Raw genomic sequence first — 27,635 nt, forward strand, 5'->3', positions numbered from 1 at the left:
TGCTCTCCCTTCATCGTTGTTTTCTTCTGAATTGTCTCCCCCTTCGTCGATGCTCATCTTTGAGGTACTTTTGTCATTTTTCTGGTGATATGCTATCAGTGTTAGTCCAGCATCCGCTTCCAACTAGGACTCAGATGACGACTCGTCCCATGTTGCTATGAGGTTCTTGTGTTTGATTTATTTGACCCTTTATCCTTCTCTTTTGTCTTGTTCTTCAGTTTTGGATAGTTGTCTTTTATGTGACCTTCTTCTTTACAATTGTAGCATTTGATTTTTCTTTTGCCTCGAAGAAGCTTCAATTCGTTGCCGGTTTCTTATCAAAGTTATTAGACTTGAAATTTTTTAAAAACTTCCTTACCATAGAAGTTGTTTCATCTTCATCAAGTGATGTGTCAAAATCCGGTTCGTCCTTCTTGGCTTGCAAGGCTAGGTTCCGACTTCATTCTCTTTCTTTTGTAACTTCTACACATCGAGACTCATATAATTCCAAAGTCGAGAATAATTCTTCTAGGGTACTTACCTCCAAAGCCTTAGAGATATAGTATATGTTGGTGCAATTTGTACTAATGGTCTAACTCAGGTTTGATGAATAATAAGTGAATTAAGTTAGGTGTTATTGTAATCTAATGTATTTACCAAGTGTGTAGGAACTGATGAGTTTAGAGGACCTAACACCAGGATGAAACTCAGCTAGGTCTGAGTACCTGATAGTTGGTGCGAAACCTGGATAGGTCAAAAGGTCGACTTGATATCTGGTAGGAAGTCTGGCTGGATCCGTGGGACCTAACAGCTGACTGAAGTCCAGTTGGGTCAGCGGACATGACAATTGGCAAGAAAACCTGGTAGGTCAAGAGACCAGTCGATAGACTACAAGTTGGTAAGTAAAGGTAAGTCACTGGAGGAGAGAATTGCGGTGAGGACGAGTCCAACTTTGGACTTTAGGCGTTGGTCCAGTTTAGGTCCATTTTGGATCCCTGAACTGAGACCTTGACTAGTTTCTGGTCCTGGAAGGATAGAAACTAATTATTACTGCTTATTATTATTTGTGCTAACTTTGTTTTACAGGTTACATATTTTAGTGTTGGACTAACACATTTTGTAGAACAAATGGAGCACAAAGTATCTCGGGTGAATAGTACTCGAGGCGCCTTCGGGAGCTTTGAAGGCGCCTTGAGTAATGTTCATCAGATAAAATTAGATTTTGTCGATTATAAGGAGCGAGCTATTCAGGATCAGATTTTATACATTGGAGGTGCATTTAATGCTATGGAAGGTTCTTTGTGAACCCCACATCCGACGTAGACCGGACTTACTCTGGACTCAACTCCCCATACTCCCGATTAGCCTTGTCGATTAGGCAGGTTCCCTGTGGACCCCACTCTCGATGCGGACCGGACTCACTTGGGACTTAGCTTTCTAACGTCTGCTTGGCCTTGGACCGAATTCGCTCAGTTCTCTATTCCCACTCGTCCTATCGGTCGATCGAACGGATCCTAAAAGAGTTAATGTTGACTTGTTATATCACCTATAAAACTTTGCTCCTTTTGAGGATATCACTATGACCCAATTAGGCCATTTACATAAATGGGCTCCCTGAAAAGTCCATCTTCTAGCTAGCAGCCCAAGAGGCCTCCAAGCCAAAAAGCTTGGTTATTGTCATTAATACATTACGTGGGTTTGTCACATGATCGTATCTATATATAACTACTTACACCTTCTCTATACCAATGTGATTGATGGATGTAGTATTCTTCGTACTAATGTGATTGATGGATGCAATATAAGAGGGCGGATCCTCTGGACCGCTTTTGCGGTCCAGAGAATGCTCCCTTTGCATCTATTGATGGGGATACATGGTCCCCACTTGTAAAATAGGTGGGGATCATACATCCCCACCAATACATGAAAAGGGAGCATCCTCTGGACCACAAAAAGCGGTCCAGAGGATCTCCTCTCGCGATATAAGCACAATGATAAGACATATTGATTAATTACAAGATAATATCAAGATTACGAGAGACATTATAAAATTAGGTCATTTTCCGTTGACACATGTAGGCGCACACACACGTCTACATATTTTCTTTCACTTGTTCCTACTCGCTGTCATTTTTACACCACCATTATTTTTAATTCGATCGTCAGAGTAATTGCACTATAAAACTTTAGCTACTTACTAACTATTTATATTTTTTCTCAAGAGTTTTTAAAATAGTCGATCTACAAGTTACATCACCATCGATGATCTATTCTGATCACTGTTAGACATGATTAAATTTGATACCATGTCGATTCGTCTTTATCGCTTCTTGACAGAATTAATATGCATATGGATTCTTTTATAATTTCAAGTTTCTTGACATGCTTAGAGCAACTCCAATACAAGATTTTTAAAGAGATTTGTAAAATGAAAAAAAAAACTAAATAAAAAGTTTTAATCAATGTGGATATAAAGTTTCAAATTTGTTGTTAAAGAGTAGTAATGAAATTTCAAAGCTGTTTTTTCATATTAAAATTGATGTAATATGCATGCAGTCATGTAATTATATATTATAAAATAAATCATATAAAAATTATTTAAAATTCTAATTATTAGAGATGTTTCAATAGAATATTGATATGGTATATGATCCTGTCCGAACGCTGACTCAACGGACGCTGGGCACGTGGCGCTCTCCGATTTGCTGATATAGATCTCCGTCTAGTCGTCCGAAGCTCCGGCGAACCTGCACAGAAGTCGGGCCGGGAAGGGGTTCCCGGCGACGACCCTCCGACGCTCAAGTCAGGCAAGCAAGTGGTGGAAAAAGTAGCTCCAAAGGTTGTATATCGCGTACCTCCGGCGAAGTCTGCGGCTCTTTATATAGAGCGGTGAAAGAGCTTCTACACGCCCACCGAGGCGCGTATGTGTCCGCAGCCCATACCTCGGTATGTGTTTGTCAGAAAGCTTACCTGACGCCATACTGCAACAGTCCCATCGCGCCTTCGATGAGACAACAGAACACCCCGTTGTCAGACTAGGAGTATGACTTAGCCATACGACTTGACGGCTGTCAGCAGATGTTCCTGTCCCTATTTACCCACCGCCGGCCAGGACGTCCATCCGGCCGGCTAGACGAAGAGCGTCGTCCGGACGGCCCTAATTCCCTGCGTCGGCCGGGCGACGCGCCCATTACGTCCTGCCTTCTCTTAGGCCTTCCGCTCGGTCATTATTTACTGTTTCATTGAGCGTCGGAACCCCGATCCGTGTCAGGGCGCCTTTTACTATCAGATGTTTACTGGCAGACCGATCGGCTTGCCCTTTTCTCATGAGTCCGGTCGGCTCACCCTTCTTCGAAGGACCACCTGGCCTTTTGACCTCCACGTGACGTTGACCCCTCGTTAGGGGGTTCCGGGCTCTTACCACCGGATCACTTGCCTTCCCCTCGAGTCTAGTCGAAGGAGGCGAAGTCCGACTGACTGGACTACCGATCTGACTGAGCAATGATCACTGCATTAGGACGCTCGGCTGATTTGCTCAAATTCGAAGGGGATTTAAAGGATCTCCAGGCTGCTAATGATGCTGCCCAGGCCACGCTTAAAGAGTATTAGGACGGGGAGTCGGCTCGTTCTGACGAAGTGAGGAAGGCGTTTGTCCGCTCGGACGAATTCGGAGAGAAATTTACCGACAAAATTTCCCTCACTTTCGAAGAGGCGATTAAGGCGGCTGTGGATTACTTGAAGACCAAAGGCCACCTTTCCACTGAGCTGACCATCCCATCAGAGGACCTGGCAACCGTGATGGGGGCCATTCCTGATGCTCTTTTTGAATTTGATGCGTGAGGAGGGTTTTTTACCAACTTTTTTTTTTTGTATCTTCGCCGCTCGGCCAAACTTATTTTTTGCTGTAACTTTTTTCGTTTGCCCAGTGCTTGGCGTAAATGGATCATCTTCCCTTCCTTGCAATTTTTGTTTTGGCAAGCCTTTTTCTTTCTCCATGCGATTGCACAGCCGCTCGGCGCGCGAATGTCACTCGTTCACGTGCTCACGTCTTTAATTCTAATTAACCATCTTTTGCTTTGCGCCTTACCTCAAAGGGGTTTTCCATAGATTTTGCTATGCGACCCGCTCGGCTACTCAGGGGTCTTAAAGAACAAGCTTTGTCGTCGATCGGCTTCTTATCGCCGGAATATATTACATGGATGGCTCTTCCGCTCGGACGTTTACAGACGCCGGCTCGTCTCTCGATATTTAACGTCGGAGCTCGACGGTCTTCCGCTCGGACTAGACGCCGGCTCGTCTCTCGATATTTAACGTCGGAGCTCGACGGTCTTCCGCTCGGACGTTTATAGACGCCGGCTCGTCTCTCGATATTTAACGTCGGAGCTCGACGGTCTTCTGCTCGGACGTTTATAGACGCCGGCTCGTCTCTCGATATTTAACGTCGGAGCTCGACGATTTTCCGCTCGGATGTTTATAGACGCCGGCTCGTCTTTCGATATTTAACGTTGAAGCTCGACGGTCTTCCACTCGGACGTTTATAGACGCCGGCTCGTCTCTCGATATTTAACGTCGGAGCTCGACGGTCTTCCGCTCGGACGTTTATAGACGCCGGCTCGTCTCTCGATATTTAACGCCGAAGCTCGACGGTCTTCCGCTCGGACGTTTATAGACGCCGGCTCGTCTCTCGATATTTAACGTCGGAGCTCGACGGTCTTCCGCTCGGACGTTTATAGACGCCCGCTCGTCTCTCGATATTTAACGTCGGAGCTCGACGGTCTTCCGCTCGGACGTTTATAGACGCCTCCTCTATTGGCGGCGTTCTCGGACGCTTGCAGCCTCGATATTTAACGTCGGAGCTCGACGGTCTTCCGCTCGGACGTTTATAGACGCCGGCTCGTCTCTCGATATTTAACGTCGGAGCTCGACGGTCTTCCGCTCGGACGTTTATAGACGCCGGCTCGTCTCTCGATATTTAACGTCGGAGCTCGACGGTCTTCCGCTCGGACGTTTATAGACGCCGGCTCGTCGCTCGATATTTAACGTCGGAGCTCGACGGTCTTCCGCTCGGAGGGTTTATAGACGCCGGCTCGTCTCTCGATATTTACTTTCCGAGCTCGACGGTCTTCCGCTCGGACGGTTTATAGACGCCAGCTCGTCTCTCGATATTTAACGTCGGAGCTCGACGGTCTTCCACTCGGAGGGTTTATAGACGTCGGCTCGTCTCTCGATTTTTAACGTCGGAGCTCGACGGCCTTTAAGGCTATTTTTAACACAGCCAATCGGCGAAGATATTTGCCATCTTTATAATTTTGCTTCCTGCATTACAAGGACATAGGCGACCGAAATGTATATAAATTTACATCTAGCGCACCTTTCACCCAGCTCGGATAACGTACTCTCGACCGAACGGCTCGGGGTCTTCTTCGTCAAGCGCTTGGCTCGGATAACAAACTCTCGGCCGAACGGCTCGGGGTCTTCTTTGTCGAGCGTTGGGCTCAGATACTGTACTCCTGGCCGAACGGCGCGAGGTCTTCCTCGTCAAGCATTTGGCTCGTATATTATACCTCCGGCCGAACGACTCGGGGCCTTCGGCATCGAGCGTTTGGCTCGGATACTATACCTCCAGCCGAACAGCTCGAGGCCTTCTTCATCGAGCGCTTGGCTCGGATACTATACCTCCAGCCGAACGGCTCGAGGCCTTCTTCATCGAGCGCTTGGCTCAGATATTATACCTCTGGCCGAATGGCTCGGGGCCTTTGGCATCGAGCGCTTGACTCGGATCTTATACACCATGAAGATAGGTCGCTCGGCCGATAATACCAATTGCGCACATTATAACATTTTACCTTCTGCATTTCAAATATACAACCAAACGAAAAATATACAGCACACATTCTATTGGTGCACCTTTCACCTTGCCCCGGAAAGGCTGGAGATAATTTGCGCTTCATGGTGGATCCAAGTACCAATCCATCTTCATCCGCTCGGCAGCTCGTCCACCCAATTTCCTCGTATGTGGTAAATTCATCGCCTGACATCAAACTCCCGCTCTTGAGGTTCCAGAAGGAGGGGCTTGCTATAAGTTGAATTCGGAGATGAAGTATCTGCTTTTGAGGGAAATGGGACTGTGGCAGTCGGTGCTTCCGCTCGGGAGAAGCGTTCGCTCGGGGGGCCTTGCCTTTTCTGTTGTCTCGTCTCGGCATCTCATCAGAAGAAGATCCCCGATCTCTATGAGTGGGTGCGGCTTCGGGGGTGCGGAATAGAGCTCGATGAAATGTAACGGTGGCAGGTGGTGCTTCTGCTCGACCGCCAGACGCTGATGTTGCCTGCTACTCTGGCCGCTCGGCCGTCGCTTTCTGTTTTTGTTCCACGAGCTTGGCGGCCCTCAACTCGATCAGAACGTCGAGTTCCTCCGTGGAAAGCGTCACCGTGTGTTGTCGTCCAACCTCGTCCATTGTTTCCGTTCGGATGTAGGAGCGTTCCCACATACGGCGCCAATTTGATCCTGTCCGAACGCTGACTCAACGGCCGCTGGGCACGTGGCGCTCTCCGATTTGCTGATATAGATCTCCGACTAGTCGTCCGAAGCTCCGGCGAACCTGCACAGAAGTCGGGCCGGGAAGGGGTTCCCGGCGGCGACCCTCCGACGCTCAAGTCAGGCAAGCAAGTGGTGTAAAAAGTAGCTCCAAAGGTTGTATATCGCGTACCTCCGGCGAAGTCTGCGGCTCTTTATATAGAGCGGTGAAAGAGCTTCTACACGTCCACCGAGGCGCGTACGTGTCCACAGCCCATATCTCGGTATGTGTTTGTCAGAAAGCTTACCTGACGCCATACTGCAACAGTCCAATCGCGCATTCGATGGGACAACAGGATACCCCGTTGTCAGACTAGGAGTATGGCTTAGCCATACGACTTGACGGCTGTCAGCAGATGTTCCTGTCCCTATTTACCCACCGCCGGCTAGGACGTCCATCCGGCCGGCTAGACGAAGAGCGCCGTCCGGACGGCCCTAATTCCATGCGTCGGTCGGGCGGCGCGCCCATTACGTCATGCCTTCTCTTAGGCCTTCCGCTCGGTCATTATTTACTGTTTCATTGAGCGTCGGAACCCCGATCCCTGTCAGGGCGCCTTTTACTATCAGATGTTTACTGGCAGACCGATCGACTTGCCCTTTTCTCATGAGTCCGGTCGGCTCATCATTCTTCGACGGACCACCTGACCTTTTGACCTTCACGTGACGTTGACCCCTCGTTAGGGGGTCCCGGACTCTTACCACCGGATCAGTATAATATGGAGATGTACTTATTGTGACAAAAGATGAAATTATTCGTTTTCAGTACTCCCGCACCCGACTAAAAATCATCACGAGGAAAATAAATCACAGCATCGTGAACTGGAGGTCCTTACTGCTGCTATATTTCATCGTTCTGATTGTTGGCGTAGATTCGGACGCGTAAGCGTACGCCACCGTTCTCGAAACCGACGATCAATTTACATTAAGAGGAAGGGAAAGGAAATCCACGCGATCAGTACCGATTCGTTAATACCTTCCCTCCCATCCCATGTTGCAATCCAATCTCCGTCCTGTTCCCTTGCTCCTGCCTCGCTCTCCTCCGTGGGGCCCTCGTTCCATCCCCAAACTCCCTTTCGTCTCCTCTTGTCTCGTCCAGGACCAGGAGGAACCGGGCCGGGCGGTTGACCCTGGTCCCGAACCGCCGTCGTCGCCGCGGCGCGTGAGCACGCAGCTGAATCGCTGGTCCCGGGCGCGTTCCATCCGTTCCGGCCGCCGGATCGATTGGCCTTCCCTCCGGAAAAAGATCGCTGGGCCGCCCTCGCCGGCACCCCCACCCTCGTCTCCGCCTTCCGATGCGAGCATCCGGCAAATCATATAAAAATTATTTAAAATTCGAATTATTAGAGATGTTTCAATAGAATATTGATATGATATAATATGAAGATGTACTTATTGTGACAAAAGATGAAATTATTCGTTCTCAGCACTCCCACATCCGATTAAAAATCATCATGAGAAAAATAAATCACAGCATCATGAACGGGAGGTCATACTGCTGCTATACTTCATCGTTCTGATTGTTGGCGTAGATTCGGACGCGTAAGCGTACGCCACCGTTCTCGAAACCGACGATCAATTTACATTAAGAGGAAGGGAAAGGAAATCCACGCGGTCAGTACCGATTCGTTAATACCTTCCCTCCCATCCCATGTTGCAATCCAATCTCCGTCCTGTTCCCTTGCTCCTGCCTCGCTCTCCTCCGTGGGGCCCTCGTTCCATCCCCAAACTCCCTTTCGTCTCCTCTTGTCTCGTCCAGGACCAGGAGGAACCGGGCCGGGCGGTTGACCCTGGTCCCGAACCGCCGTCGTCGCCGCGGCGCGTGAGCACGCAGCTGAATCGCTGGTCCCTGGCGCGTTCCATCCGTTCCGGCCGCCGGATCGATTGGCCTTCCCTCCGGAAAAAGATCGCTGGGCCGCCCTCGCCGGCACCCCCACCCTCGTCTCCGCCTTCCGATGCGAGCGTCCGGCAAATCGTGGCCGCGGAAGGGATCGAGGAGGACGCGGGCGAGGAGGATGGGTGCGAAGTGATGGAGGGGAAGGCCATCTACATGGTTTCGGACGGAACAGGGTGGACGGCTGAGCATTCTGTGAACGCGGCGCTGGGACAGTTCGAGCATTGCCTCGTCGACCGCGGCTGCCCTGTCAACACTCACCTCTTCTCCGGGGTGAGTCCATCCTTTCTGTCGTTTGTGCATTCTTAGTTATATACCTACCATTGCCATTTGCCATGCAGGAAAGAAGAAACGTCGAAAGGAGCAATCTTTAAAACCGTTGGCTTTATACTTTGTTCTGTTTTTTCGTGTACTCGTGTAGCTTCAGGGCAAAACCTTCATACAGGAAAGAGTTAGCGTGAGGCTGTTAAGGAAACTTAGTGGCTCGCTGATCACTTAACATGTTTGATGGAATGTCTACAAGGATTTTTGATCAATTAATGGGGATGGTACAAATAGGGATGCAACTGAAAGTTTTTGTTTGCGCTGTTAAATAATCGAATTTGAATTATATGTGCCGTTAAATAATCGAATTTGAAGTGCTACTCCTACATCATATACACTCAAATACCATGTGGGAACTATTAGTTTCCGATTGCAAATTCTCTACTTTTGCTTGGTTTTATGACAATTTGCAGTATAATTAGATTATTTTGTGTAGTTTAAAGGCAATTTATCATGGTTTTAATACACTATTCTCCATTGTTCTTTAATCATGTGGTAGCATAGTTTTTTTTTTTTTTTTTTTTCTGTTGCCTATGTGTGCGTGTACAGATTGTATATCTTTTATACAGCTTCTAAAGTTGCACACGTATCTGTGAATTATGGATCTTCTGCACAGATGCATTATTTAACGGCAAGGATTGCGGATAAGGAATAGAAATAGCATGTTTATTTGCCTTCAGTTTGATCTTCAACTTTGACTTTAAATCTAGATGATATGTCTGTTCTGCAGGTGGAAGATATGGATAGACTGATGGAGATCATAAAACAAGCTGCTAGAGAGGATGCTTTAGTACTCTATACTCTTGCTGATCCTGCCATGGCAGAATCTGCAAAACATGCTTGTAACCTTTGGGGTGTCCCATCAGCTGACATACTCAGCCCCACGACTGAGGCCATCGCTACTCATCTTGGTGTTGCTCCTTCTGGAATCCCCCGAGGCGCTCCAGGCTATTAGTTTCCGATTGCAAATTTTCTACTTTTGCTTGGTTTTATGACAATTTGCAGTATAATTAGATTATTTTGTGTAGTTTAAAGGCAATTTTTCATGGTTTTAATACACTATTCTCCATTGTTCTTTAATCATGTGGTAGCATAGTTTTTTTTTTTTTTTTTTTGTTGCCTATGTGTGCGTGTACAGATTGTATATCTTTTATACAGCTTCTAAAGTTGCACACGTATCTGTGAATTATGGATCTTCTGCACAGATGCATTATTTAACTGCAAGGATTGCGGATAAGGAATAGAAATAGCATGTTTATTTGCCTTCAGTTTGATCTTCAACTTTGACTTATCTCTAGATGATATAAGTGTCTGTTCTGCAGGTGGAAGATATGGATAGACTGATGGAGATCATAAAACAAGCTGCTAGAGAGGATGCTTTAGTACTCTATACTCTTGCTGATCCTGCCATGGCAGAATCTGCAAAACATGCTTGTAACCTTTGGGGTGTCCCATCAGCTGACATACTCAGCCCCACAACTGAGGCCATCGCTACTCATCTTGGTGTTGCTCCTTCTGGAATCCCCCGAGGCGCTCCAGGCCGAACAGCTCCTCTAAGTGCAGAATATTTCAAGCGTATTGAAGCTATTGATTTCACAATCAAACAAGATGATGGAGCTAAGCCCCAGAACTTGAACCATGCTCACATTGTCCTCGTTGGCGTTTCCCGCACTGGGAAGACACCCTTGTCCATCTATCTGTCTCAAAAGGGGTATAAGGTGGCAAATGTTCCAATAGTAATGGGTGTGGACTTACCAAAAACACTTTTTGAGATAGATCAAGGGAAGATCTTTGGATTGACAATTAACCCAGTTATTCTGCAGGCCATTAGAAAAGCAAGGGCTAAAAGCCTTGGTTTTAACAGTGAGATGAGAAGCAATTATTCAGAAATGGATCATGTGAGGGAGGAACTGGAATATGCCCGTAAAATATTTGCACAAAATCCAGTATGGCCAGTGATTGGTAAGTACTAGCTATTCAGGTTCGGTTTCCTGTTTACGTTAGACATCTCAATGCCTATATTTGCTTGGTTATCGATTACAGAGGTTACCGGAAAAGCAATTGAAGAAACTGCAGCTGTTATAGTCAGGATGTATCATGACAGGAAGCAAAAATGCTCCATGCCACGCATTTCCAAACGGTACTAAGAATGAATCGGTAAATATCTGTATATAGTCCAACAGAATAGTTCTCTATATTTTCTGTATATATCATAGTACCAAATCTTGCTGAAATGGGTTTGATCCACCCATTGTTGGTAGTTAGTGATTAATTTTGAATGTTTAATTGTATATGGATTATGGGGACATCTAGAGAATGGCATAGTGCCCCATTTATCTCAAATGTGTGTGAAATACATTGTTAATATTGGTTTGCGGTTCTTTCAGCATATTCACTGAATTTTTTCAACTCCTTGCTTGCTTCCTTTTTGTACCTGATGTGCTCTTGTATATATTAAGCATCTATTTAGAGTTCAATTCTTTTATTTACTTCAGTTTAAAACCCAACCTGAATTATATTCAGCATCCACATGGCGCTAGCTAGCTAGCTTCTGAGAGAGATGAATTAAATAAATATATTGCTAACAGACAAAATAGAAGAATCTCTCTGGTGTCTCCAAGATGAACTATTAAATTAGTAGGGAATCACCAAACCACCAATATCATACACTCACCAAAACATAAAAAAAATTAGTAGGTAAGGAAATTGACATACAAATTTCTACACAAGCAGGCATGTTGTTCTCTAAAATCTTGACTTTCTTACACGTTCAAGTAATCTCCTTTTTGCAAGCCCTACATGCATGCTTCTTCCTTATCTCGCGGCCATGCCTACTCCTCGTGGGTCCCTTATCTTCAATATCTAGATTTGGTCCATCACACACGCAACAAGTGGAACAGGATTCAAGCGTACGTGACCAATTTCAAACACGTTTTCTATGGTTTTTGATCATGTAAAAAAGAAAAAGAAAAAAATAATAATAATAATGGAGTTGTGAAGCGTGCCACGAGTGTTGGTCTGGAGTCCTGAGCCATCACCCGGAATCGTCGTCGACAATGGTACCGTTGTTCATCCTGCTTATGGCGATAGTAAAGTAGAGGAGTATCAGCGTTCCCATGCAAGACCTGCACCAATGTGCAAGTGATTTCTTGTTAACATTCACGTACAACTATTAATTAAAAAGACTATCGAGGAACACAGCTTCTGTGAAGCTGCATGCATTTCACAATTCTTTCCACTCAATTGTAATTGACGTCCAAGATAATTAAAAATGCAAAGTAATTAATCTTATCCATCAAAGGGCCATGAATCTGTTGTGGGTAGTGATAATTTCAGAGAATATATATCGAAAATTTGATTAAGTAAACGGTGTCAAAATTGATGGCTCGTCATAATAATCAATGAATCATGCATCGCCGTGTGATCCTGTGGACCGTAAACGGGGTCTGTCCAATCACCAAAGAACAGACACCCAGACACCCAACTGCCACTTTCCAATCAAAAAATAATTTATTTAAGTTGACTTCAAGAAATTAATTAATTTTATTAATGCTTCAAGCACAAGAAACTTTATAATTGTCCCGTACATCTCACTTTTATGACCTATAATCCATCAAACCGAAATCAAAGCGAGACTTTATGAAGTTCGACAATAAAGATGGTGCGTTATGATTTCCAGGTCGGGTCCTTATGAAGCTTCTAAAGCTAAACACCGAAACGTAGAAGCGAAATTCAAGTTGCATAAAGCGAAGATTAAAGCTTACAAGGAAGCGAAGACCAAAAGCACTCTTCTGGGATCGCGCCACCCAGGCGGCCGCCGCCCGGTGGCAGCTCGTCTGTGTCTGTTTACGGCGGCTGAAGCCGCGACCTCGGCCTCCCCTTCGACGGCCACGTAGAGCGGCTTGTCCTTCACGCCGGGCCCATCTGACGTACGCCAGACGAACACGTCAGTTTTGTTGATAAACTCCGATATATTATATAAAAATATAAAATTTCGGAAAAATTAAAGATGCCCACATATCGCAAAACAAAGCCGTGCAGCTAACGACTTTTTCTGAGGTGCAACGATGAGGAAAGCAATCAAGGAACGAGAACGACGACTCACCTAAAGTGAGGACGGAAACAGCTTCTCCTCCTCCGACGCCGCCGCCGCTGCTTCTTGGTGGTCCTCCTTTCCTCGACAAGCTCTTTGACATAGTCTTTAATTAAGCGGAGTCCAAAGAGATCATTAGTTATACGAATTAGAATCCCAACTTGGAGTATAGAGAAAGCACAAAAGCGGGGGAGAATCCAAAACTAATTAGTAAAACTTACTCGTGGGGTTGCAGGAGGGCGATCAACTGCAACGCCGAGTTCGGCGACGTTTACAGCCACGAAGCCGTCGTCCGACTTCTCGCCGTCGTTTCGTGGAGAGTTACCGGAATTCATTGCCGGAATTCGTAGCCTCTGCTAGCTCTTCTGTCCTTGGCGAGAGACCTTTCTTGATGGCTCGAAATTATGAAGGCAGACGTGCAAGTAGAGTGGAAAGCGCATGTGAAACGATGGTATTTAATTACGGCAACGACTTGAATGAGGAGTTGACCTGATTTAGATCGGAATGGAACGGAGGATTACCTTTTGCTTGTCGTCTCCAACGCTCGCAATATGAATCTTTTTGACGGATGATAAGAGTGGTTCGATACTATCTATATCAGATATGCTGACTGCAACTTTAGGAAGGGAAGAAGATATACATGATCGAGTGGAATTTGGAAGAAGAACATATTCTTAGATGCCTTGTTGCAGAGGAACAATACTAACGTGTCGTCTGGACTGGGACACAAAACAGAGGTTAAAATATTTTGAGGGGCCTTTTGTCTAACCCTTGATCATCATATGGTTAATATTGAAATGGAAGATAAGGATGATATGAACTGCTTTTCCTTTATCCTTTTATATATATATATATATATATATATATATATATATATATATATATATATATACTCAAAGTCAAGTTAGTTAAGCATAAACAATCAATCACAATATATATATCAATACCAATCCACTACAGAGAGAGAGAGATGCTGCCATTATTTACAAATTAGAGATGCTCTCATGTGGATGTTTTTTAAACACGAATGTTGCTGAGAATGAAATTACAACTTCCAAGCACCAGAGACGAAATTGTATCAAGAATATGGACAAGTTAAATACCCCCATCGAGAATGAAAGAATAGTTTGTATGCACCTGAGTTTTTGGGTGGCAGCCTGCAAGTAAAAGGAAAAAAAAATTTAAACACAGAATTAAGAGAACGAAAATAAATGCCACCTGAAGAAAATATGATCACTATGATGCCATTTACATCAGAGAAGATGTAAGTTCATTGCTCGCCAATTAGAAAGTTAGAGATGTTCCCGCATAAAATGGGACTATTTTAGTTTGGTAGCAAAGGAAAAATGAATGAAGAAAAAATATACCATATCACATGGATAGATTAAAATGATAATCTAGCTCGACTGAACTACAGGAGAAAATCAGTCAGTCAACAAGTGGGATAAAGAGAACATGCTACCAGGCTCATACTTAAACCATAAAATGGACTATTGGAGCATCTATCAATTGAATGGAAACTTAATATCACCTTCAAGGTTTCCATTGTGATTATAATGAGAGTAGATCCTCGATTTCCTTGGTATTTTCTACAAGCTCGAGATGGGTCTCCAACTTCAAGTTTTCACTACTATCTACAAACCGAAGTTCATTCCCCGTAAATTGGTCATGTGTATTGTTATTTACAAAACCTTCATCAGCCATGGATTGCTTCCAGCAAGTGTCACTGATGCCACTGGGAAATTCAGCCATTGAATGATTACCATAATCATAATCTAGGAAACTATGGCTTGCGTGCGAAAGCCTTCCACGTTCTAATTGTCTTAATTTCTGCTGGTAAACTACTTCTGACTGGTTAGTAACAGAAGCATTAATCCTGAAACAAGAAAAAAAAAAGATTATATGGCAGGAAAATCAGCTAAGGTTACCCAAATATTTCATAATTGGATACTAAGGACTTTTTGAAAAGCAATAAGAACTGGGTCCGACCTTAGCTGTTGGGACATTGGTGTTCGGGAATTGTTAAAAACAGGCACCAGATCTTTAGACCTAGCCTCAATTGTAATGCTTGTGATGTTTTCTATGTCAACTTCCCCATAGTAACTACCATTATCAAATGATTTAGCATTCTCATCCATCATCACTCGAAAGCATATCTGTAGTTTAAATGCAGTAAAAATTTGAGACAACAATTATGCCACGAAACCAGTTCATTAATTTTAAAACCAGAGGACACAGAAGTACCTCAGACTTTGCCCATAGTGGAGTCCCAGCTTCATGCACATGCAACTCAACCTCTGATAAGTACGTATGCTGATTTTCTTCCCTGTTATGCTTTGTTTTCATGTCTACACTGGTACCAGCAGACAGAATATGAGTTCCCTTCTTTATCCCCATTTGAAAATGATCACCATATATATCCACATTATCACCCCTGTCTCTTCTGTTTCGTTTATGACAGACATCCCACTTCTGAAGTGCCTCAACATGTAACCTTGAATTGATTTCATGTATCGACCAATAAGAACTATTACTTAGGGTCGACACGTTCACATAATTTTCACCATTCCGTTCCCACAACACATACTGAATAACAGATCCAGCAGGAGACAATACTAGCAAATAATATGCTGAGATTAGTGAGCTGTTTTCAGTGTGAAGACGAGAACCATTGCAATTGTGGAAAGCTGAAGCAATGGCACCATAAGAAGGATTGACTTTGCCGGTAGCAGCTGCTGCAGCACCACTGACAGCTCCTTTTAGACCGGGATTCCCATTTCTTATTCTACTTACAGCAGATAATGTGACAGGGGTACCAGGTGAAAGAAGATTCATGTGTATGTGCTTTGGAGAAGAAGAGCCATGAAGTGACTTTCCTAGTGCATTCTTCATGAAATCTGATCCATACAAGTTGTTTGCAAGTTTAACCTCCCTGGATTGAAGTTCTGTAGCAGTATCAGAAGAAGAAAGTTCAAATAAGTGACTGGTTCCTCTTGAAGAACTTATCATAATCCATTTGCTGTCATCACTAAAACTGATGTCCTGTATAACCTGACAGGGAACAAAAACTATATCAGTTAATCATGTCATAAGGTCAAAATAAATAGGCATGCAAAGATCAAGAAGAATAATTACTGCATTGGTGATGCCACGCTGCAACCTATAGAGATGAATGTAAGAGCCTCTAGCATTGGATCCAGCAGAACTGTCAAGCATAGAGATCGTAATACCAAAAATGTTGATGTTGTGACCATGGATAGAAGCTGTCACCAGCAACATTCCACTTGGATCAAAGCACAATGCAGAAATAGGACTTGAATGTGCCCTGAACTGAACTATTATTGACTTGGAAACAATATCACGGACTATGACCTATGAATTTCAAAGAGAAACAATTAAACATTTGGATAGTCCCTTACATCAGGGTTCTTATTAGAATCCAAAACATATTTCAATCATCAAATTTCAAATCATGGAATTAGTTTAGTACACACAAAGTCGAGCATGGTATTTCAACCACCCAAGGCAAGTGAAAATTGAAGCCAAAGTAACATTTCATACCATGCCTACATTTTCTGTATCAGACAGTTGGCCGTTCGTGGTTCCATTGTGTTTTAAGCTTGAAGTTCCATGTCTTCTGGGGCCACTGTGTTCAGCCAGAAGTTCAGAATAATATTTTGAGATCTTCTTATATCCCATGTCTCCAAGTGTTACTAAACCAGCAGCAAGCTGCTTGCTTGACTCCTTTGCAAAGTTTGCTACCAGACCACTGTTTGAATGTGGCAGTGAAGCACTTTTAGCCATACTCATATTTTTGGGACTAACACGGCCAGTATTTGAAGCCGCGACAAGTTTACCACTATAGGCCAGCCACCTTGTACCAATTGTCAATGGTCCATAGCCTATACCACTGGAACTAGGACAGGCTGCACCAATTGGGTAAGTAAGAATTGTATAACCTCTCACCAAAGTTGCAGCGTTGAAACACTGAATCTGTAGAATAGGTTTCTACTCTTAATTATTTCTGGTGCTAATCTATGTAAAAGATGAATACAATGTAATACCAACCTGGGCAGCTTGACAAACCACAATTACTTGAGAACTGCATCTGACAGAGATGATAGTAGCCCTGAACTTCAGAACATGTACATAATCATGGGTCCTTAAAGAATAAAATCGAAGATAAGCTGGTGATAGTGTGCCACCTCCCATATCCCAATTAGTTGTGGTTTCATTAAAAGAAGAACCATCCCCATCAAGGTTGTTGCCTTTCATGCTAATTGAAGCCTCCTCAGCAACAATCAACAGTGGACGAACTTCTGCAAACTTATCTTCTTGCTTCATTGCCGGTTTTAACTTCTTTTGCATTTGAAGGAATGATACAGGTCCATCACGCCTTGATGCTATCTGCCGCACATCATTGGACTGGTGAACATCCCAGACCTGGAAGCCAGATCTGAAACCCAATAAAAGAACTTGCTGGAAAAAATCTTCAAATTCCAACTTGTCAAATCCAGCCCATTGCACCTTTGTAATAACATAAACTTTAATGAGATTGGACTAGCATTGTTGAAAATCAACTATAATAAGAACAAACTAGCATTGCATGAAATGCAGAAACATAAAAATGGAATACAGATATCCTACCATATATGTCACTCTTGCACTTTTTGATTCTCAAATTGTTCGAATCTTAGTTCATGGACACTGACAAAAAACAAAGAGAATCAAGCATCTACTGACTTACTTTTCTTACATGGCACGAGATGCCTTTTACTATTTGATGCATTCATCAGATATTCTTTTTGTAAGAGCAGAGTTCAACAGAAATTGTCACCTCATCAGTGCCTTGGTGATCAAAGTGTTAATGTCTTGAAAAGAAAAACTGTATTCAATGTTCATTGTAGTGATTTAAATTCAAAGATGAATCATTGGACCAATCATTGCTCATAATTTTATTCCAGTCATCAATAGTGCTTTATTCATGCAATATAGAGTTTGATATCTAGTAATCCCAGCGCAAGTTTCATTGTAATATCAAGTAATCCTGCCAAAGTGATGAATGACTGTAATGCTCTAAACATCTTACTATCTAGGTTTAGCAATAGGCAGAGCTCTCATGCCTAATTGAAAGAAAATTTCAATTACAAATAAAATAAGTAATTGGCTTACATCCATGTAAGTAGACTAGCTTTGTATATGACTAAAAGGACAAAGCTGCTTTACCATAGTATTTTTCTATTTCAAATTTTTTCGAGGAAATAAAAACATGCGACAAGTCCATTCCAAGAAAAACATGCAATCAAAATCACTTGTACTTCGCACGTCCAATAATCAATGCTATTGTACATAATATTTATTATAACGAATTTTTTGTGGAATCAACTGAAAAGGGTACCTCGTCTCGGCTGGAGTCATCATGGCGATCAGACACGGAGGAAACTATGGACGCCCCAGCTGAACGCACACTAGATGCGACGTTGGACGCGCCAGAGGACACAATCCTCATATAGTTGGACAGCGACCGAACCGAGAACAAGCCGTTGCCGCCGCGGTTCCTTGGGACACCGTCGTCACGATGCCCGTGCACATCGTTCCTCATGCCCCAACCCCAAAGCGACGAGAAAACCCAAAATAGACGAGGTCAAAGGAATTAAAAAAGCAGCAACTTTGGTTCGTCAAAGAAGCAACTTCTTCCTAATCATGAACCGAGGGCTGTTTCTCTGGATTTTTTTTCTTTGGCTAGGAGAAAGAGCCCAAATCCCTCTCCTAGCCGCCCAATCTAGCCATATCCTCGGAGGCTGAAGAAACAAACTCGAAGAACTTGATGCAAGCGGACCAAAATCACTTCTTTCCGTCAGAAATTCGATCCCTCGATCAAAAATTTTGTATCTGTTGGTCCGATTTCTGAACAAAAAGGGGATTTTAGGATCTACCTGGAGCGTTTCGTGAGCTCCCCTATTTTTGCCCTGGCAGCGAAGAATAAAACGGAGAAGATAACGGTATAATTGCTTGCGATCACATATGACTCTCGTTTACTAGTTTGCTTTGATTTGTAATTATTATTATTGAGATAAAAAAAACTATTAATTCACTAATCAGCTGTTTTTACAAAATTAAAAAAAAGAAGGAAAAAAGGAATATTCTTGGTTAGACCCATAATCTTGTTTTTTAAATAATTATTTTAATGATATTTTATGCCTACAATTCATTTGGAATAAATAGTGATGAATATTATTTTGTCCTATTCACAAGAAAAAAAATACTTTTTCGTCAGTAAAACATAGAATGTGGGTGAAGTTGGAAGATACTAGAAATTATAAAGAAATTAGAAGGACGATTAATTTGTATTCCTTATATTTGATTATAGAAACAAATAGTTACCATTAACAAATAGATTTAATTACAATTTTCCCCTCTATTATGAGCCAGGTTTACTTTGTTTTGTTGAGAAGTTAGAGAACTTATTTGTTTAAGCAAATTTAAATTCTTAACCTTTCACCAAATGTTCTTGGATTCTATTCTATTATCATGGCACCAAGCAACTATTAATCCTTTGACAAGAAAAACTGGAAGAAAAAAATGATAGGGGCATCCATCAGTAGCTAAATCTAATAGGTTAAATAGCAAATCAATATGAAAAATTGGGGTGACTGTTTTTTTGGAAAAAAAAAAATCTAATTTTATGATCCGATTAGGGGTGATAATTTTTGACTCGATATGATCATATAACTCGAACCGAATATGAAAAAATCATGTTAAGGTCAGGTTTTATTGGGTTTAGGTCGGATGCAGGTCGATCTGATTGACACTATTAATAAATGGTTCGGGTTTGGGTCAACCTGAAATGATCTGATTACAACCAGCGAGCTTGTTTATAAATATTTTCGGATCAAGTTTGGGTCGGATTATTATTGGGTTCGGATTTAAATAACCATATTTATATAAAAATAGGTATTTTGGGTCAGATTCGGGTTGAGTAGGAGTTAAGATGGACATGTTTTTATAAATGGATAATTTTGGGTCGGATTGGGTTTAGATAAATAGGTCTGATTTAGGTCAAATAATTTGACCTGAAATATTAATCAGGTCGGGTTCGAGTTTTGATATTCCAATCCGTCAACCCATCAACTAGAACCTGACCCGAATTGTCACCTCGAGATCTGACTAATCCTAAATGTACCATCAGGATAAATCAGAAAGTGCGGATAAGTCCTAATTACCTAGGGAGGTGTAATGTGTTTTGGTGAGATTTGAAATCCTTATTGTTTAGAGAGTTTATTCCACCTCTTACCATTACATCATAGTCCTGGGCTAGAGTGGTTATTTTATTTTTTATTTTTTTATATTAGATATTCAGATCTTACAATTCGATTAATTCTGAAGTAGACGGTCTGATCTTACATTCCGCCTATCAAGCAAATCCAAGAAGCACGGTAGCTCTTGGCATGGTGCCCCAACTTCACCAATAGTTCAATGAGTATATCATGCATGAGAATTGAATCATGATTGCTTGGAAAATACACCTTGCTTTTTATCACCATACCAAGCCCTAGGGCATTAGAGTAGCTATTTTATTATAACAAAAGGTGATTACGTTCACTCAAGGTGTCCGCTCATAGTCCGTACCAGGTCATATGAAGGAAAGTAAATTATGGGGTTAACTTATAGTCGACCGTCAAGTGTCTAGAGGGTGGGAGAAGTTTTTCTCCGAGGGCATGAGTCCGTGCGGGAATTGATCTCTATCAATTGTATCTAATCTGTCATCCTTTAACCAACTGAGCACCCTTAGATATTTTATTCTATAAAAAGATAAAATCCGTCATTCTGACCTCCCCCTCCTCCTCCTCCTCCACTGGGAAGAGTAAATCAGTAAATTGAAGCTAGGCATACCCCTAGCTATTTTATGTAGCAAAACATGATTCATTTGGCCCCAGCGCCCTTGTCAATTTATCCCTAGGCTAACACGGAGAAGGTAAATCATGGGTGACTACTAACCATTAGTGCAAGTAGCCAAGGCATGGGGGAAGGCTTGCTCAGACGAGTTTCGACCCCAAGATCTCATGTGGCAATACCCTTTACCTTAACCACCGCATCTCTCCGAGAAAACACCCCTGATTATTTTATGTGGCAAAAGACGAAATGGCTCACCCCTGACTATTTTATGATTCACTAGGAGGTAAGTTTGTGTTAGTTATTTAACTTGTCATTATTTAATGCATTTTACACAACATTAATTCTGTTTAGACTGTATATAAATGATTGATTAGTCAATCACAGTTACAGAGAGTTCAACTAAACAATTTGCTAATCAGATTAACTAGATCTGTCAATTAATAAAAAAATATCGAACAATTGATAAACAATTGCTCTCATTGTGTTTGTTTTGATGCTTGTGTTCTATTCTTTGGACAGGGTCAGTGGTCATAGATGGCTGCTTGGTGATTCTCCTGTATCTTTATTTTTTCCGGAAAAAAATCTCAATCTCAATCTCAATCTCAATCTCAATCTCGACAATATTTTCACTGTTGCAGAGCATCACAATTTTGGTCGATCACAAAGCGAATGATCATGAATGATTAGATTCTTTCCCATCCTTTATTAATGGGAACGAATCAGTGATCAAAACTCCATTCAATGCATCCTCTCATCCATTGTTCTCCAACTATAGACATTGGTAATCAATCCCCAATTGAACACTTAGGACTTGCACAATTTCAACTCAAGTTGCTCGATTATCGATCATGCCACGAACCAAAGTGGAGTACTGGAGTTGTTGAAGAGAAGGGAAAAAAAAAACTAGAACCTCATGGTTGGGCAGTCCCCATCCCTTCTGAAGGGATCTGGTTTGGCTGCTTAACTTACCCTCCTTTATTTGAAGGTAAAGGAACCCAGAATGACACAAACAGATTAGCAAAACTCAGACAGCAGCTTCCCATCTATTCTTAATTTATTATCATAAGCTTCTATGCTTCAAATCCAAGATAAAGAGACTGGAAGCCGTAAGATCTGATTACCTCATTGAAAAAAAAAAAGGATTGATGATCACCAAGTTATTAAGTATGAATTAGGCTCACCAAACTGTTATTTATGGCTGTTGAACCTGAGTCCCTATCTCGAACAACTTCTTTCCAAATGTTCATGCTTTGGCAGAGAGACATTAATCCAAATGCTAAGAAATGGTAGGTGGGGGAAAGCAACCTGGGCACCAGACATGGCCTCCTTTTACATTCTCTAGGATGGCACAGAATGGATCGTAGCTAGGAGGGAACTTGTTTTTGGGTCCGTGAGGCGCTTGGATTCCTTGCTGTGGATTACTATGCAGCTCCACATATCGCCGAGCATGAGGCAGGTGACGGTGTTGCCGGGGAAGGGGGTGAGGGAGTTCATCAAAGTGAAGGTTGCGTCCAGGAGGCTTTCTTACAAGATGGTCATCTATTCCCTGCTCTTCATGACCTTCATGTTCAGGTTCATTTTTGTTTTGACTGCAATGGACTCCATCGAAGGAGACACCCAGTGTTCTTCTCTAGGTAATGCATTCGAGTACATCCTTTCTTCCTTCTTTCTTAATTACTCGCTTTGTGCTATCATTAACTCATTAAGAAAGTTACGAGACTAGCTAAACAAACCTTCCTCCTGAAACTACTTTGTAATGCTATCCATCCTACTTGACTGTTTAAATTCAACCAGACAGAAGATATAGCCATTCCATTTCGTAGATTTAGATTATATATATTGGCATTATTACGGATGCAGCAACCAGACATATATAGTTCAAGTAGAACAGATCTAAAAAGTTGCAATTATATATGTTCCTATCAAAACTCCTTTTTTTTTCATGCAAAGAGTAGTGATCAGATGCCAGTATGCCTACTTGTATGAGTTAGTACTCACTACGACATTTACGTTTATTCCTCACCTTGCCAATACGCAAACACACAGATGCAAGATTGAATTAGCCTAGTTAGTCACTATTGCTCAACTAGCTAGGCAAGGCTAGCAATGTTGGTTTGTGTTAGAGCCAAGAATGAACTCGTAAATATCGTTGAATTAAGTCCTAAGCAAAGGCAGTTCTCAGAAACAGTGACCGCTGATATCACATCAGCAAAATTAAAGTGACATGATTTAGTTTCTGTAAGCTGAAGAAGTTAGTTGGCCTGTCGTGTGCTAAACCCCACAGGACCAAATCTAAAGGAAAACAAGATCTATCCTTCAAATTTGTCGTACGTTCAATTCAAAGATGGTTTTAAATCTAAAGGAAAACAAGATCTATCCTTCAAATTTGTCGTACGTTCAATTCAAAGAGAAAAACCATCATGCTTTATAAAACTTCCTTCATAATCCTAACCGGAAACTACTACTGCAATCCCAAACAGACGTACCCCATTATAATAATAATTAGCTAAACTAAATATAAACAACAAAATTTCATGAGGAGGCAAATAATTAATAATGCTAAACTGTCATGTCCATATAATGCTGCTTCATTTGGACTCTGCTTGTTGACTATAATAGGATGCATAGGCAAGAGGTTGGCTCCAAGAATGTGGAGGTTAGAGTCGGCGGTAAGCTTAAAAATTACTTAAATTTGATTTCATGGATGACCCGGTTAATTAGCTTAAAAATTATTATTAAAAAAAAACAGAGAGTTCCAGAGGAGATGTACGAAGTGTTCGAAGAAACAGAGATCGAGCAACCAAAGCCTGGCTCGGATGTCCCTCAGACTTTGGAGGATTTCGTCGCAGAGATGAAGAGCGAGCGATCAGATGCGAAAGCATTCGCCTTGAGACTCAAAGAGATGGTAGCAGTAGCAGTGAGCTTTGACTATTCTGAGCATTGACTGAACGTTGACCACTGAACGTTGACTTTGTAGGTGTTAGTGATGGAGCAGAGGACCCGGGTGGCCAAGATACAGGAGTACCTGTACCGCCACGTGGCGTCCAGCAGCATCCCCAAGCCGCTCTACTGCTTCGCCCTGCGCCTGGCCCAGGAGCATTCCACCAACGCCGCTGCCCGCCTGCAGCTTCCGGCGCCAGAGCTGGTGCCCGCCCTGGTGGATCCATCGCTCTACCACTTCGTCCTCGCCTCCGACAACGTCCTCGCCGCCGCAGTGGTGTCCGCCTCCCTGGTGGCCAACGCCCTCCACCCGGCCTCCGTGGTGCTCCACGTCATCACCGACCGCAAGACGTACGCGCCGATGCAGGCGTGGTTCGCGCTCCACTCGCTGGCGCCCGCCGTGGTGGAAGTGAAAGCGCTGCACCATTTCGACTGGTTCGCTCGGGGACGGGTGCCGGTGATGGAGGCCATGGAGAAGGACCGGGCCGCCAGGTCGCAGTTCCGTGGAGGCTCCTCGGCCATCGTCGCCAACGTCAGCGAGAAGCCCGTGGTTGTGGCAGCCAAGCTGCAGGCCTTGAGCCCCAAATACCACTCTGTCATGAACCATATCAGGATCCACTTACCTGAGGTGAGTCCTGAATCCTTTTATTTTTTTTTTTAAGTAGCATTTCATCCTCCATTATACCATGCAGCTGTTTCCGAGCCTCAACAAGGTAGTCTTTCTAGACGATGACGTTGTTGTCCAAGCTGATCTTTCACCCTTATGGGACATTGATCTTCAAGGCAAGGTAAATGGAGCAGTGGAGACGTGCAGAGGCGCGGATAAATTCGTCATGTCAAAGAGATTGAAGAACTACTTGAATTTCTCTCACCCCCTGATATCTTCAAACTTCGAACCCTACGAGTGTGCTTGGGCTTATGGCATGAATATTTTTGATCTGGACGCATGGAGGAAGACAAACATTAGTCTTACTTATTACCATTGGCTGCAAAAGGTTTATTTATTTAAAGCAGTTCTTCCTGCAAACAATTTCTTCTTTTTCCCTCTAATTTGTCTTTGATTTCTTGTTTTGTTCATTCTTGATTCTCAGAATCTGGAATCAGATTTGAGTCTATGGCAATTAGGGACTCTGCCTCCAGGTTTAATAGCGTTCCATGGTCATGTTCATGGCATTGATCCCTACTGGCACATGTTGGGTCTGGGCTACCAAGAAAACACCACCGTAGCAGAAGCAGAGAAAGTGGCTGTGATCCATTTCAATGGCAGAGCCAAGCCGTGGCTGGACATTGCATTTCCAGAGATCAGGCCACTGTGGACCAAGTACCTTGACTTCTCAGACAAATTTATCAGAGGTTGTAACATAAGAGAATAATAAAGGGCAAAGGAGACAAACAATGGAAGCAAAAGGCTAACCATGATTAATCCCATATCTGGTAGAACACACTATCAGCCGTTTTCATGGTTTGGATGATGCAAGAAGGAACAAGGAAACAAAAAAAATCTTTATTTTTCTTGTATCATTTTATGTTTAGGAAAGATTTTGTTGATTTGTTGCTGGGAATATGGATACCGTACGTGTGAAAAGAAAAGTCAGTTCGATATGGGAGAATAACAAGAAAAGTTACGAAGGATGCTAGCTGTAATTTTCTTATTTTTTAAAACACGACAAAGAAAGGGAGAATTAAAATAGCTGATCGACCCAATGCCGGGAAAATACGAAAGAGAAATAGAATTTGCACGAGTCGAAGAATGAAACGAAGAGCAATCTAATAGAGAGCCGTACTCATACACATGCATGGAGTCAGCTTAGATAACTAAAAGCCACCAAAATGAGAAAAAGGAGAGGTAGGGAATAGACGCTAGCTCCTCTTCGCCCACTTGTTGCTCCTTCGATGCTTTCACGAGCACCCTCGTTGAACTAGCTCCCACTGCCCTTAGTCGGATTGCTGGTCCATATATATAAATAAATATTTATGATTGAAAAATTAAACATTTCTCTTAATCTTTCCTAGCATAAAGGCGTTATTATTGTCCTTGAGGACCCATACTACGCTATTATTTATATTGGGGTCTTTCCTTGTCCATGTATACAGTATACCCTACAAGAAGTCAATATTCATATCAAGAGCAGGACCTCTCCTTGAGCATGCTGATAAGAAATCATCGTGAGTTCAACAAGCTCAAAGCGATGATTGATTGTGTGCATGTACCTTTCTCGCCTTCAATTCTTCTTCACTGCATAAGCTCCAACCATAATGAAAAAATAGCTACATATTGATCACAAACTGCGATTTAGTTAATATTGTTAATCTGAATGACATGATGACATCACGTTCGTTATGCAAACATGTGATAAAAAAATGCCAAGACTAGAGATGACATTAAGATGAGAAGTTATTTTGGTCCTAATAATATTTGAAGGTGAAATACATTTTAAGTTATAAAGGCCAAAATATATTTTAAAAAAACTGAAATTAAATTCTCTAAAAAAACAAAAACTCATAATTATGATATGGGATAGCTCACTCTTAGTTAAAAATAGTTTCACACTAATCTCACATATGGTATGGGATAGCTCATGATGACGAGACAAAAAGGACAAAAAAACTAATATTAATTCTTTAGATGGCTCACATATTAAAAAGTCAAAAATGTCTCCAAAGTGAATGCGTAATATGCACTTTTATTGACTTTTCGATTTGAGGTGCATTTACGCTACTAATTTTGTGAGTTGCTCTCTGAATAATCTGATTGGCCAAGAACCAGAGGCACTAATGCTTAAAAAACCGACACTAAAATTCATTTCCAAGCACAGAATATTATTGTATGAAGATCTATAACTATTGAGAAACATTTCTTTTATTATTGTCAGCTAAGAATTGTTACTGGCTGCACAAAACACCCAAAAAAAAACAGAAAAAAAAAAACAAAATGGATGCTAACATCGATCCTAGGCATCATCTAAGAAAGGGTACAACTGGTATCGCATGTTACAGCTGCCACCTACTACCCTTCCCCCTCGTCGCGCCCTGCAACAGCAGCGAAGCTTGTTAATGGCGGCTTCCAGACACTTCTTGCAGTCACCACCGGATATATCTTTCGTGCACTGAGCTACTCCATACAGATTCCTCGACTCTCCTATCTCCAATTCTTGGTTTGCGAAAAGCAACGGCGAGATGTAGGTCTTGTTTTTCAGCCGTTCCAACAAGAACTCCACCTTTCCGTAGAACGCCTTCGCGTCTGAAACATTCCCAGTGTTAAACGTGTTCCTAGGATCGAACAAGGAGAAGCTGTGGTCGTAGTCGACGTCGCCGAAGAATTCCGTGTCCGAGTACCGCAGCATGCACTCGTCGAACCAAATGATGGCTTCGTTGTTGCGAGGGCAGAGGTCGCGGACTCGGGCGCCGGCAGAGCGGATGCACGCGGCGCATGCTGAGCTTCGGACGTCGCCGCGGCACAGCGCCAGGCCGTTCACTCGGCTGTCGCCGTGCCCGACGGAGCCGAGTGCGAACCCGATCGGTGCCGCTTTTGTTGCGAGCAGGAACATCATCTGATGCAAGCTGTTGCTGAAAGCGCCATGTGATGTGTAGTTTTTGGAGGTGGAGCACACAGCATGAAGAGGATCGACGGCAGTGGTCAGAGCTGCGTGGATAAAGAGAGCGGAGCAGAGGACGTAAAGAGTAGATGATGCAGGGGAATGCATATTGTGAAGGGAGAGTACTGATCGAGCGATGTTGCTATGGACAGGCTCTTGGATCAATCTGTCAGCAGGGCTAGTGTTTTATAATTGAGGATAGTGGGTAGTTTGGAATGGTCAAGCTCGCAAGATTAGAATCGTTCTGTTATGGACAAGTCAACGCGCCAATGTCAAATGTAAGGCGAACAGAGGAAAATTTAAATGAGGATATGATGTTTGTTCATTTGCGACCTGGTAGTT

General features: G+C 42.9%; 5 protein-coding genes across 7 annotated transcripts; 2 read left to right on the top strand and 3 right to left on the bottom strand.

Moving 5' to 3' along the window:
• The first annotated feature begins 8,153 nt into the window (after nucleotides 1–8,153).
• LOC122012223 (probable pyruvate, phosphate dikinase regulatory protein, chloroplastic) lies at nucleotides 8,154–11,158 on the top strand. Of its 2 annotated transcripts, XM_042568697.1 has the most exons (4): nucleotides 8,155–8,717; nucleotides 9,499–9,706; nucleotides 10,299–10,730; nucleotides 10,812–11,158. In XM_042568697.1, exons 1-4 carry the CDS (start codon nucleotides 8,202–8,204, stop codon nucleotides 10,913–10,915), a joined length of 1,260 nt encoding a protein of 419 aa, XP_042424631.1. In that variant the 5' UTR covers nucleotides 8,155–8,201; the 3' UTR covers nucleotides 10,916–11,158. The 2 variants fall into 2 exon arrangements, with proteins under 2 accessions (XP_042424632.1, XP_042424631.1); XM_042568698.1 differs by lacking the exon at nucleotides 9,499–9,706 and having other exon boundaries at nucleotides 8,154–8,717; nucleotides 10,091–10,730.
• A 204-nt stretch (nucleotides 11,159–11,362) lies between these two features.
• LOC122011794 lies at nucleotides 11,363–13,654 on the bottom strand. Of its 2 annotated transcripts, none has more exons than XM_042568178.1 (5): nucleotides 13,383–13,654; nucleotides 13,083–13,244; nucleotides 12,874–12,967; nucleotides 12,533–12,692; nucleotides 11,363–11,893 (listed from the first exon to the last, which is right to left on the bottom strand). In XM_042568178.1, exons 2-5 carry the CDS (start codon nucleotides 13,194–13,196, stop codon nucleotides 11,803–11,805), a joined length of 459 nt encoding a protein of 152 aa, XP_042424112.1. In that variant the 5' UTR covers nucleotides 13,197–13,244; nucleotides 13,383–13,654; the 3' UTR covers nucleotides 11,363–11,802. The 2 variants fall into 2 exon arrangements, with proteins under 2 accessions (XP_042424112.1, XP_042424111.1); XM_042568177.1 differs by having other exon boundaries at nucleotides 13,083–13,256.
• Nucleotides 13,655–13,769: 115 nt separating this feature from the next.
• LOC122011793 (autophagy-related protein 18f-like) lies at nucleotides 13,770–18,887 on the bottom strand. The gene is made up of 8 exons (XM_042568176.1): nucleotides 18,260–18,887; nucleotides 16,930–17,388; nucleotides 16,423–16,854; nucleotides 15,997–16,233; nucleotides 15,106–15,912; nucleotides 14,851–15,017; nucleotides 14,393–14,737; nucleotides 13,770–14,018 (listed from the first exon to the last, which is right to left on the bottom strand). Exons 1-7 carry the CDS (start codon nucleotides 18,461–18,463, stop codon nucleotides 14,413–14,415), a joined length of 2,631 nt encoding a protein of 876 aa, XP_042424110.1. The 5' UTR covers nucleotides 18,464–18,887; the 3' UTR covers nucleotides 13,770–14,018; nucleotides 14,393–14,412.
• Nucleotides 18,888–21,988: 3,101 nt separating this feature from the next.
• LOC122007947 (probable galacturonosyltransferase 12) lies at nucleotides 21,989–25,261 on the top strand. The gene is made up of 6 exons (XM_042563485.1): nucleotides 21,989–22,391; nucleotides 23,377–23,426; nucleotides 23,507–23,662; nucleotides 23,735–24,325; nucleotides 24,390–24,692; nucleotides 24,789–25,261. The coding sequence occupies exons 1-6, from the start codon at nucleotides 22,181–22,183 to the stop codon at nucleotides 25,068–25,070; spliced, it is 1,593 nt and encodes a 530-aa protein (XP_042419419.1). The 5' UTR covers nucleotides 21,989–22,180; the 3' UTR covers nucleotides 25,071–25,261.
• Nucleotides 25,262–26,581: 1,320 nt separating this feature from the next.
• Nucleotides 26,582–27,550, bottom strand: LOC122008213 (cysteine-rich repeat secretory protein 38-like). The gene has a single exon (XM_042563850.1). It carries the CDS (start codon nucleotides 27,399–27,401, stop codon nucleotides 26,649–26,651), a length of 753 nt encoding a protein of 250 aa, XP_042419784.1. The 5' UTR covers nucleotides 27,402–27,550; the 3' UTR covers nucleotides 26,582–26,648.
• Between the last annotated feature and the right edge of the window lie 85 nt (nucleotides 27,551–27,635).

This window comes from Zingiber officinale, chromosome 8A (genome assembly GCF_018446385.1).
Source record: "Zingiber officinale cultivar Zhangliang chromosome 8A, Zo_v1.1, whole genome shotgun sequence".
In the NCBI taxonomy this organism is placed as follows: domain Eukaryota; kingdom Viridiplantae; phylum Streptophyta; class Magnoliopsida; order Zingiberales; family Zingiberaceae; genus Zingiber; species Zingiber officinale.

Bases quoted from the DNA above. Each gene is read 5' to 3' on its own strand.
- LOC122011794 (XM_042568178.1), bottom strand. From the start codon at position 13,196: ATGAATTCCGGTAACTCTCCACGAAACGACGGCGAGAAGTCGGACGAC. The intron at 12,968-13,082 runs GTAAGTTTTACT...GCTTAATTAAAG, and splicing joins GCCCTCCTGCAACCCCACGA to ACTATGTCAAAGAGCTTGTC. The intron at 12,693-12,873 runs GTGAGTCGTCGT...GGCGTACGTCAG, and splicing joins TGTTTCCGTCCTCACTTTAG to ATGGGCCCGGCGTGAAGGAC.
- LOC122011793 (XM_042568176.1), bottom strand. From the start codon at position 18,463: ATGAGGAACGATGTGCACGGGCATCGTGACGACGGTGTCCCAAGGAAC. The intron at 16,234-16,422 runs GTATGAAATGTT...TGAAATTCATAG, and splicing joins ATACAGAAAATGTAGGCATG to GTCATAGTCCGTGATATTGT. The intron at 15,018-15,105 runs GTACTTCTGTGT...TTTAAACTACAG, and splicing joins CACTATGGGCAAAGTCTGAG to ATATGCTTTCGAGTGATGAT.
- LOC122007947 (XM_042563485.1), top strand. From the start codon at position 22,181: ATGCAGCTCCACATATCGCCGAGCATGAGGCAGGTGACGGTGTTGCCG. The intron at 23,427-23,506 runs GTAAGCTTAAAA...AAAAAAAAACAG, and splicing joins TGTGGAGGTTAGAGTCGGCG to AGAGTTCCAGAGGAGATGTA. The intron at 24,693-24,788 runs GTTTATTTATTT...CTTGATTCTCAG, and splicing joins ATTACCATTGGCTGCAAAAG to AATCTGGAATCAGATTTGAG.
- LOC122008213 (XM_042563850.1), bottom strand. From the start codon at position 27,401: ATGCATTCCCCTGCATCATCTACTCTTTACGTCCTCTGCTCCGCTCTC.
- LOC122012223 (XM_042568698.1), top strand. From the start codon at position 8,202: ATGTTGCAATCCAATCTCCGTCCTGTTCCCTTGCTCCTGCCTCGCTCT. The intron at 8,718-10,090 runs GTGAGTCCATCC...TCTGTTCTGCAG, and splicing joins ACACTCACCTCTTCTCCGGG to GTGGAAGATATGGATAGACT. The intron at 10,731-10,811 runs GTAAGTACTAGC...TATCGATTACAG, and splicing joins TCCAGTATGGCCAGTGATTG to AGGTTACCGGAAAAGCAATT.